The following is a 12,078-nucleotide window of genomic DNA, read 5'->3' as shown; positions in this document are numbered from 1 at the left end:
CAGATCGGTCATTTCGCTTGCCAGTAAGTCCACTGGGATTTTCCGGGTTAGAACCAGGATCGCGTCGTCGGACACCGTCCGATAAGCACTTGCTATTCTTAAATAAGCAAGTCGGTACGCTGCTAATATATATTTTTGATGGGTCTGTTTAGGTCCATACCACACTGGTGCTGCGTATAGTATTATTGAGCTGGTTACTGTGGACAATAGCTGACGTAAAGCTTCGCTCGGACAACCAATGTTAGGCATTATTCGCATAAGTGATCCATTAACTTTGGTAATTTTCTCCCCCACCGCCCTAAAGTGCTCTTTGAAAGTTAACTTAGAGTCAATATGCACTCCTAAGTATTTTAAGGAATCCTTTGAGGTGATTTGATGATCCCCGACAGTTAAGACTAACTCGTTCGCCGACCGTTTGGAGCTTACTAATACCACTTCCGTCTTTTGGCTAGCCAACTTCAGTCCTTTATTGGTCAGCCATTCCTTTATCCTTGCTACGGCGTCATTACATAATGCTTGAAGCAGGTCCAGTTTCTTGGCCACTACCACCACTGCAATATCATCAGCATATCCCACAATTTGCGTGTTTTCTGGTAGATCAATCTTTAGCACCCCGTCATACATTACATTCCAAAGCATTGGACCGAGAACAGATCCCTGTGGGACGCCTCCTGTGATTTTGTACTCTTTTGCTCCTTGATCCGTGTCAAAAAGAAGTACTCTGTCTTTAAGATAGCTACCTATAATTCTGCGTAAGTAAGCTGGAGTGCCGAAGCTTTGCAGCGCTGCCATTATCTGCATCCAGTTCGCAGTGTTAAAAGCATTCTTGATGTCCAACATAATCAGTGCTCAGACCTTCCTTTTATTTTGGCCTCCAGAGATAGCTTCTCTAGCTATATTGACGACTGTTTGTATTGCATCTACGGTGGATCTTGATTTGCGAAATCCATATTGACTATTCGATAAGCCACCTGGTCTTTCTAGACTCAGCTGTAGGCGCTCACTAATTATACGTTCGAAATTCTTCCCTAGGGAATCTAGCATACAAAGTGGCCTATATGAAGATGGTTGGTCCGGCTGTTTACCACGTTTCAGCAATAGGACAAGTCTTTGTCGTTTCCACGGGCGAGGGAACACGCCTTCTTGCATACAAGCATTAAAAAGATCAGTAAATAATGTGGCCCTAGTTGTAATCGCGGATTTAAGGGCTATGTTTGGTACTTCGTCGGGTCCTGGGGATTTGTTTTCAGCAACTCTTTTTGCAGCGTCCAGCACCTCTTGCTCTGTAATTTGCAGAATTTCCGTACTTTCTAGATCCTCGCTTGGATAAGTCCAGCGATCTTGCGCCGGGAAAAGTGTTTCAACAATAATATTCATCAGTATCGGGCACGTGACTGACAGGGGTAACTCTAGAATGTGTTTGTACGATATGGGTATCAAATTAAAGGTATTAATGAGGGTTTTAAAAGGGAGTGGTGATTGTTGTATAGGTGGTCGCCTTTTCGAGATATCGCCATAAAGGTGGACCAGGGGTGACTCTAGGATGCGTTTGTACGATATGGGTATCAAATTAAAGGTATTAATGAGGGTTTTAAAAAGGAGTGGTGGTTGTTGTATAGGTGGTCGCCTTTTCGAGATATCGCCATAAAGGTGGACCAGGGGTGACCCTAGAATTTGTTTGTACAATATGGGCATCAAACGAATGGTGTTAATGAGTATTTTAAAAGGGAGTGGGCCTTAGTTCTATAGGTGGGTGCAGTTTCGAAATATCGCCATAAAAGTGGACCAGGGGTAACTCTAGAATGTGTTTGTACGATATGGGTATCAAATTAAAGGTATTAATGAGGGTTTTAAAAGGGAGTGGTGGTTGTTGTATAGGTGGTCGCCTTTTCGAGATATCGCCATAAAGGTGGACCAGGGGTGACTCTAGAATGCGTTTGTACGATATGGGTATCAAATGAAAGGTGTTAATGAGTATTTTAAAAGGGAGTAATCCTTAGTTCCATAGGTGGAGCCGTTTCGAGATATCGCCATAAAGGTGGACCAGGGGTGACCCTAGAATTTGTTTGTACAATATGGGTATCAAAAGAAAGGTGTTAATGAGTATTTTAAAAGGGAGTAATCCTTAGTTCCATAGGTGGAAGCCGTTTCGAGATATCGCCATAAAGGTGGACCAGGGGTGACCCTAGAATTTGTTTGTACGATATGTGTATAAAATTAAAGGTGTTAATGAGTATTTTAAAAGGGAGTGGCCTTAGTTCTATAGGTGAACGCCGTTTCGAAATATCGCCACAAAGGTGGACCAGGGGTGACTCTAGAATGTGTTTGTACGATATGGGTATCAAATTAAAGGTATTAATGAGGGTTTTAAAAGGGAGTGGTGGTTGTTGTATAGGTGGTCGCATTTTCGAGATATCGCCATAAAGGTGGACCAGGGGTGACCCTAGAATTTGTTTGTACAATATGGGTATCAAAAGAAAGGTGTTAATGAGTATTTTAAAAGGGAGTGGTGGTAGTTGTATATGTGAAGGCGTTTTCCAGATATCGACCAAAATGTGGACCAGGGTGACCCAGAACATCATCTGTTGGATACCGCTAATTTATTTATATATGTAATACCTGCCAAGGTTTTAAGGGTTTTTTATTTCGCCCTGCATAACTTTTTTATTTTCATGCTTCTTAATATGGTAGGTGTTACAACCATTTTATAAAGTTTTTTCTAAAGTTATATTTCGCGTCAATAAAACAATCCAATTACCTTACCATGTTTCATCCCTTTTTTCGTATTTGGTATAGAATTATGGTATATTTTTCGTTTTTCGTAATTTTCGATATCGAAAAAGTGGGCATGGTCATAGTCGGATTTCGTTCATTTTTTATACCAAGATAAAGTGAGTTCAAGTAAGCACGTGAACAAAGTTCATTAAAGATATGTCGATTTTTGCTCAAGTTATCGTGTTAACGGCCATGCGGAAGGACAGACGGACGACTGTGTATAAAAACTGGGCGTGGCATCAACCGATTCCGCCCATTTTCACAGAAAACAGTTTACGTCATAAGATCTATGCCCCTACCAAATTTCAAAAGGATTGGTTAATTTTTGTTCGACTTATGGCGTTAAAAGTATCCTAGACCAATTAAATGAAAAAGGGCGGAGCCACGCCCATTTTGAAATTTTCTTTTATTTTTGTATTTTGTTGCACCACATCATTACTGGAGTTGAATGTTGACATAATTTACTTATATACTGTAAAGATATAAAATTTTTTGTTAAAATTTTACTTAAAAATTTTTTTTTTTTAAAGTGGGCGTGGTCCTTCTCCGATTTTGCTAATTTTTATTAAGCGTACATATAGTAATAGGAGTAACGTTCCTGCCAAATTTCATCAAGATATCTTCAACGACTGCCAAATTACAGCTTGCAAAAGTTATACATTACCTTCTTTTAAAAGTGGGCGGTGCCACGCCCATTGTCCAAAATTTTACTAATTTTCTATTCTGCGTCATAATTTCAACTCATCTACGAAGTTTCGTCGCTTTACCTGTCTTCTGTAATGAATTATCGCACTTTTTCGGTTTTTCGAAATTTTCGATATCGAAAAAGTGGGCGTGGTTATAGTCCGATATCGTTCATTTTAAACAGCGATCGTGTTAACGGACGGACGGACAGACGGACGGACGGACGGACATGGCTCAATCAAATTTTTTTCGATCCTGATTATTTTGATATATGGAAGTCTATATCTATCTCGATTCCTTTATACCTGTACAACCAACCGTTATCCAATCAAACTTAATATACTCTGTGAGCTCTGCTCAACTGGGTATAAAAACAATAAAACTTGCTACGTGTGAAGGATACGCATGTACATAATTGGGTTTATTGTAGAAAAAATTTAAAATACCTGAGTAAAAACAAAAACATGTGAGCATATGTTTACAAAAGCCACAATAACCCATGAGACAAAAAAGAAGGTAGTTCCACTCAAAATTTTTTGACGTGTTTGGGGATTTTTGAAGTTTTATAATGTTTGTTGTTTTGCCAGAAGCGTTGTCATGCCGTTACTGTTTAATATGAAATTGTGGTTTTTCGGGATGGAGATTTCCTTTAGGATGAAAACGTAATGGTCATCTGAGACAATAGTAATATGCTTTAGCACGATTTATGTGCATATATATCGATTGAGAATGCAGTAAAACATTCAATTTTATTGAAAAATAGTGGATAATAACTCATACATTGGTTAATGACTCATATCTTTTTGGCAGCTTGACCCTAGACAGAAAAAAAAATACACGAAAAATCCTGTTGTTCTAACATGGGCCTTTTATCATACCGCTACAGTGGATATTTCTCAAGGCATGCTGAGAAAAAGTGTACCTCCAAAGTTTGCACATCTATGTCAATGCTAAAAGGGCACAGAATGTGTATAGGCGGGGCTGCCCCAAGATGACCCCTGGTAGTACGGGCAAAAACACTCTCATAACTAGTGGCTAACCTGCAGAGCTACAGGGCAATATTCTCCCTAAAAAATGGTTTGACAATTCCCTCCTAAAACGCAACGCTTGAATTATACAATAAATAAAAAAATAAAAAATGTGAACTTGTAGCCAAGGACCTCCTTTGAGCAAACGTGTATGTTTTGTCAAAATGTTCTGAGCAAACGTACGGCCACTTCGACCCATGTGTTTTCCACCAAAACAATTTTCTGGATTTCGAAAAACTTATTAAAAACCTTTTTTTAGGCTGATATTTCGTATTAAATTTTTTCTTTCTTTTTTATTTAAAATAACTACGAAAGTAATTTAGTGGTATTCGTTAATATGACACATTTTTCAATCTGGTAACTTGTTTTTGGTGAAATTGTCATTGTCCCCGCAAAAGTGAAGTGGCTAACTTCACTCTAACGGCCCGATTCTTAGCGTTACCGGTAAAATAGTACCAAGAACATTATGTAACCGAAAATCGTTACGAGTTGTTTTATTCGCGATTCTGGCCAAAGTGGTAACGCTGTCATCACCGAAAAACTCACCAGTGTCTGTGGTGAAATGTAAAAGTCGGTTTTCTTCGCTTTACCCATGGTGGAACGATACAAGGTGGCATGGGACAGCTGAATAAAAACTTTTTTAATTTAATTTGATACATCAACTTCCGGCGCAGTACGATTTTGACATTTGTCCATCGAATTTACAAAACCGAGGTACATGGAATTTTTATTTATGTTTGTAGGTATGTCACCATGTTGCTACCGTGTATGGTTCCACCATGGCTTTACCGACGATGTGTCACTCGTAAATACGATGTTAACGAATAAACGGGACGATGTGTATATACATATGTGCATACATGCATACGTTTTTACATAGCTACATTGTAATATATACTGTGAAAGTACATGGAAACAAATATGTATAGTAAGAGGCAACACTTTTTTACTATTATGTTTACTTATTTGCGCTCACAATTCTTTATTTTTCAGTATTGCCTTTTTCTAAACAACAGCTTTTGTGTGGTTACATCGATGTTACCACCTATTTTAGTGGGTAAACAATTATCCGGCTACTTTCGTCGGCAGAATACCAAAAGGGTACAAAAGGTACTACATGAAGAAAGTTGCCGTGGTGAAGAAAGTTGTTACCACATTAGAATCAGGCTGTAAATGGAACTACCTCCATTTTTTGTATCATCCACTAACCGATTGAATGCAAAAAGATCATAAAATATAAATATTATTTTAAATAATATGAATAATAAAATTCTTAGATTTTTCATACTTATACGCTTAAAACTTTAATCGGATAAAAGTGGATTATAATCGTATAAAAGAATCGCAAAATATATAATCTTTACCATATTCGGTACACTGGCTTATTCTCTACTAGATATACCTTACCACCACACGTTGGTGCATGCGAACTATAGTTTACTTTTACACTCAAAGCCACAGCCATATTTTCATAATATCAATATCATCAGCATACGCCAATAATTGCACGGTTTTCAACAACTAAGAGCTAAAACTTTCACAGGGTGCTGACACAAAAAGCATTCATTGTTTGAAATAAAATAATTAAAAAAAATGTTTAAGTAAAACGGTTTTATTGAAAACAATACTTACATGAAGTAATAATAATACTAAAAGCTAGAAAATAATTAGCTAGGTCCTAGGTACTAGTCATCACACTCCTCATCAATTAAGGGCGTTGATCAGACAATTAAATAAAAGCGGCGATTTTTTTCATAGGTCGCTTTCTATTCTTGCATGTATTATGTGTTCCAAATATGAGCCAAATCGGACCACAAATACGATTTTTGTGAATATTCCGATCCTGGCGCCACCTAGTGGCTTTTTTTCATAGGTCGCTTCCGATTCTTGTATGTATTATGTGTGCCAAATATGAGCCAAATCGGACCACAAATACGATTTTTGTGAATATCGCGATCCTTGCGCCACCTATCGGCGATTTTTTTCTTATTATTGCATTGTCATCGGGTTCTGAACTATATTCCAAGTTTCAAGCATGTAGCTTATCGGGAAGTTACTTAAATTTCAATTACAAAATTCGTGCCAACCAGCCAACCATCCAGCCTGTCAACTAAAGCTAAATAAAACCGTTTAAAAATCGTTAAGGCCGGTCAAGTCTTTACCTGTGATACATATGTACATATATAACTGTTATAATATAAACATAATCTAGATCAGAGATGCATTACATCTAAATAAAAGCCAACCACAAATGTATTTTACTGTAGAGGCTTTTTTTGTCGTATCTGGGTAAGGCTTTTTGTACTGAGCACCGTTTTCACCAAAGTCAATATTTTGCGATGATATTTGGTCAGCGGCGAGTCTTGTGGTCGAGAAGAACACTGTGTGAATTTTTTTGCAAATTCTGCATGTTTTTTTTTTAAATTGGCAAATCAATATTTTTGGATTGTTTTGAAAAATTAATTGTTTATCCGAAAGTAAGCGTCCGAATGGGAACATTTTTTAGGTATATATTCAAAAGACATTCAAGTACAGGGTAAAATCACTTTTTTTGCAAAGATTGTTTTTGTTGTTGGTTTGCAATAAATTTTCCATAAACAGTTGAATATTTAAACAATTTCTCCGCCTTGCAGACGGAAATTTTAAAGAACAGCTTATGTAAAAACCATTTGTGGGATAATCTACGAAAAAAAATGCTCGAGATCCGACATACTTTGAACACACTGCTTTGTTTTAGGAAACCTTTAGTACTAAAAATTTGTTTGTCAGTAAAGAAAAAAAAAATTAAAAGATTATAAAAAATTTTAAGGACTACCTTTATATAAATGGAACAAAAAATAGAAGGCAATTTATCCTTTAATACAGACATAGTGGTGTTGAATTTTGACTAAAAAGCTTTAGCAATAGCTCTTGTAAAAGAATCTTGGGATTTAAAACTATAAAGGTGGAGCGCAATCTTTCAATTTAAGGCAAACCATGTATTTGGGATTAACTAATTGATTATTTAAAATTTAAACACGCACTCTACCTTTATAATTTTAAATACCAAAATTCTTTAACAAGAGCTATTGTTACAGTTTTTTAGTCAAAATTCAACAAGACTATATCCGTATTAAAGGAAAAATTGCCATCTATTTTTTGGTCCATTTATGTAAAGGTAGTCCTTAAAATTTTTTATCATCTTTTTATTTTTAATTTTTTAGTACTGCCTACAAAAAGGCAATTGCAACTTTGATTAGTAATTTAAGTAATTCCTAAGTGAAAATTCGTATCTTTATTTATTTGTTCAAAATAGCAAGATTTAATAGAATTAGTGGAATTTTTGCTGGCAACACTGGCGAAAACAACAGAATTCCACCGCGCATCATAACAAGAGAATTCCACCTCGTTTTTCAGTTACTTAATTTTCACAGCTGAAAATCGTGGTGAAATTCGCATACGCCTGAAAGTCTAAAAGAATCGTGGTACGTACGCCTACAAGTATGCAAACACGTGCATTGAGTTGGGCCTTCAACGAAGTGGAATTCTACAATGCCTGCAACACTCAGGAGGCTAGCCATGAGGGTATGGCTTAATCTTCTAAATAGTTCGACTTGTGCGTTACGTAGATCAAATTTGTTGATCAAACATTGCACTGTCACCGAGTTTTAAGCTATATTTCAGGTTTCAAGTCTCTAGATATCAAGGAAGTTAGTTAAAAGTCGATTGCAATATTCCCAATTTAAAACTATTTTCTCAATATCTCGATCCATGCGCCACCTAGCGGAATTTTTTTGATAAAATATTGCATTGTCACCGGGTTCTTACACGGCCCAAGTTTATTGTATCTAGCTTATAGGGAAGTTACTCGAAAATCGATCGCAAGATTCCCCCGTTTTTAAAGGATTTTCAGTTATCTTGACTAGCGCGCCACCTAGCGGAACTTTGTTTTCTATAAGTTGTATTGTCACCAGGCCTCTAACTAAGTGCCATGTTTCAAGTCTCTAGGTAACCGGGAAGTTAGTTAAAAAGGGAATGAAAGATTCCCAAATTAAAATTTGTTTTCTTACTATCTCGACCAGCGTGCCACCTAGCAATTTTTTTGGATCAAATGTTGCATCGTCACCGCCTTCTGACCCACGGCCCAAGTTTAAAGTCTCTAGCTCACCGGCAAGTTACTCTAAAATCGATCGCAAGATTCCTTTCGTTTTTCAGGGATTTGTAGTTATCTCAATTAGCGCGCCACCTAGGGGAACTTTGTTTTCTATAAATTGTATTGTCACCGGGTCTGGAACTATGTGCTAAGTTACAAGTATCTAGGTAACCGGGAAGTTAGTTAAAAATGGATTGAAAATTCCCAAATTAAAATTAATTTTCCTAATATCTCGATCCATACGCCACCTAGCGGAAGTTTTTTTGATAAAATATTGCATTGTCACCGGGTTATGACTTACGGCTCTAGTTTCATATCTCCATCTCATCAGGAGGTTACTCAAAAATCGATTGCAAGATTCCCCTTGTTTTTCAAGGATTTGTAGTTATCTCACTTAGCGCGCCATCTAGCGGAATTTTGTTTTCTATAAATTGTATTGTCACCGGGTCTTGAACTATGTGCCAAGTTACAAGTCCCTAGGTAACCGGAAAGTTAGTTAAAAATGGATTGAAAGATTCCCAAATTGAAATTAATTTTCCTAATATCTCGATCCATGCGCCACCTAGCGGATTTTTTTTGATAAAATATTGCATTGTCACCAGGTTCTGACTTGCTGCTCAAGTTTCATATCTCCAGCTCAGGGATTTTCGTTTATCTCGATTCGTCTGCCACCTGGCGGCATCTTGTTTTCCACGAATTGAATGCCATCGACTCGCAAACTTTATGCTAAGTTTCAAGTCTCTGGATCACCGAGAAGTTAGTTAGAAGTCGATCGCAAAATTTCCATTTCAAAATTAATTTTCTGTATATCTCGATCCGTGCGCCACCTATCGCATTTTTTTCACTTGCATTGTAATGTCTCTCAGATCTGAACTATGTTCTAAGTATCAAGTCTCTAGCTCAACGAGAAGTTACTGAAAAAGACTTTTCCGTGCGTCAAAAATTCGTATGGAAATGAGGGGACAAACATGAAAGCGACTTAATATAAAGGTAATAAAAAAATAGAATTTTTAATAATTATTTTGTTTGCATTGATATTAAATACGAGCATATTGGTGAACAAAATGCCGAAACCAAATCACTGCTGTAATCCCTTTCATTCTAGAGTCACTCCTGGTCCACCTTTATTGCGATATCTCGCAAAGGCGTCCACCTATAAAACTAAGGCCCACTGCGTTTTATTTGATACCCACATCGTACAACGCACATTCTAGAGTCATCCCTGGTCCACCTTTATGGCGATATCCTGAAATTGCGTCCACCTATAGAACTATGGCGCACTTCCTTTTAAAATACTCTTTAATACCTTCCGTTTGAAACCAATGTCATACAAACACATTCCAGTGTTACCCTAGGTTCATTTTGCTAAATGGTTATTTTCCCTTATTTTGTCTACAAAGCTCTCAGCTGAGTATGTAATGTTCGGTTACACCCGAACTTAGTCTTCCTTACTTGTTATATTTTATAGTTGTTGACAAATAACCTTCTGACATCGAATTGCTGAGGTTTGATTTGTTTCAATGCCTGAGTTATAGTTGTTGTATTGGGACCCTAGATGACTTTGCAACTAGTTAATAGCAGACTTTTTGTAGCTAACTAGGAGTGAGTTACTTTCCGTAATATCGTCATATAGTCAACTAATAGTTCGGATTTTTCAGAAATTCATAATTTTTTCTTTGGGGTTGTTTGCAAGAATTTCGCATTAACAAGGATTTCGTCAAACCATTCCGTATTTAAAGTTATTTTTATCATTTTCAATTCTGTTTATCATTCTTTTCTTAACAATTAAACAATAACACTTTTTTCATCTTGGTAGGAATTGCATTGCAGCAAAAGAACAAAAAAGTGTATCGGAGGTGGAGGCGTTCTTGCAAGCTTTAAGAGTAAGTGCATTTAATATACATATATACATACATATATATCATCTCTCACGTCACCATAATTATCGATTTATCTGTTTAATATACATACATATATGTCATCTCTCACGTCACCATGATTATCTATTTATCTGTTTAAGAATTTTATCTTTTCATTGCGTTTTGATTTTGTATAAGAATGAAAATTGCAAGCAAATAAACTGATGACCACGCCTATATACGTGAATAGCCCAATAGTTTTTTGATTACATAGATATATGTCTGCTTAATCTGTAGGAATTTTGACTAGGATTAAGTGAACCAGTGGCGGATTTACGGGCGGGATTCGTAGCCAAAATCGGTCAGTGCAATATGGCCATATATTCAAGCTTTAAACACATACAGCATTCAGAAACTAACTTTTCACATAACTATTTCCCAACAATAGCCTAGGTTTTTCGAAAAACTCTTCTAGTGCCTCGTTTGCAGAAAGTGAAATATCAACATGGGTATTCAATGAAGCGAGTCTATTCAAACGTTCTTCACTGATTGTACTCCGCAAGTATGATTTTAACCTTTTGTGGGCAGAAAATGTGCGTTCTGGTATTGCTGTCGAAACTGGTAGAATGACTAATATGCGCAATATCTTATTTACATATTCGAAAGCAATTGGACTCACCATCTGAAAAAAGAAGATAAATAAGAAATATAGCATACAAATTTTGTAGATAATCATAAAAGTTGTACCCACCTCAAGTTCATCAAACACGCTTTTAAAATTCTGACCATCGCCTCGCCTTCTCCACATTTTGACTTCCATTGCAAACTCAGTTTTGGAACAATTCAGAACACTTTCATAAAATTCGTGAAGTTTATTGCATATTTCAGTATTGTACTCATCGGTTCTGGGTATGAGTTATGAATGCATCAAGGAATGGAATATAGGCGCTCTCAGTATTGTCAGTATTAACGTTGTATCTATTTAATTGATGCTTATTGATGCGTCGTTTCTTAATATCTATGTCATATTTTGTGCCCATTTTTTTACATTTTCGAAAATTTGGTGAAAATGTATTTCTGAGTTTTGTCGCATTTCTTGAAATTCTCGCACAACATCTTTTGCACATTTCAAGGCCTCGGACAAATCTTGAATTTCTGATTGCAATTGCTTACTCAAAGCCAAATCAATGGAATGCACAGACTGCATTATATAGCAAGACATTTGGAATTGCACGGTAGAAATAGCAGCCTGAAACTGAGAAGCTTGTGCTGAAGTTGTGTCGTTTTTCCCTTCTGCTATCTCTTCAAAGGCTTCAAAGGGAAGATTGCTGGCTGAAGTTCAATGTAAGTGAAAACCGCTTCATGACATTGAGCCCATTTTGTTGCTAAGACGCTTCGCAATTTGTTTCTTCGACCTTCTTTTTGTATAACCGAAATTTTTTTTCTTGAGAACGTTTATTTATCCGATTGTCGCCAATGTATTCTTGATGCCAGCTACATCACAAGCTGCATTTACCGCAAAATTAAAACTATGTGCTGCACAGTGCACATAAATTGCAAGAGGAAATCCAATTGAAAGTATACTTGCGCACCATGAAAT

At 36.7% G+C, this 12,078-nt stretch overlaps 1 protein-coding gene across 1 annotated transcript in view; it reads left to right on the top strand.

Moving 5' to 3' along the window:
• Positions 1–12,078, top strand: part of LOC137240469 (nitric oxide synthase-like) — a 91,241-nt gene that overhangs the window by 67,053 nt on the left and 12,110 nt on the right. The window contains exon 16 of the mRNA XM_067766782.1: positions 10,436–10,502. Coding sequence (XP_067622883.1) covers positions 10,436–10,502 — 67 coding nt within the window. The remainder of the gene's footprint in view (positions 1–10,435; positions 10,503–12,078) is intronic.

The sequence above is a fragment of the Eurosta solidaginis genome, chromosome 2 (genome assembly GCF_040869045.1).
Source record: "Eurosta solidaginis isolate ZX-2024a chromosome 2, ASM4086904v1, whole genome shotgun sequence".
Taxonomy (NCBI): Eukaryota; Metazoa; Arthropoda; class Insecta; order Diptera; family Tephritidae; genus Eurosta; species Eurosta solidaginis.
The sequence above is the reverse complement of the archived record's forward strand: the minus strand, read 5'-3'. Positions and strand labels throughout refer to the sequence as shown.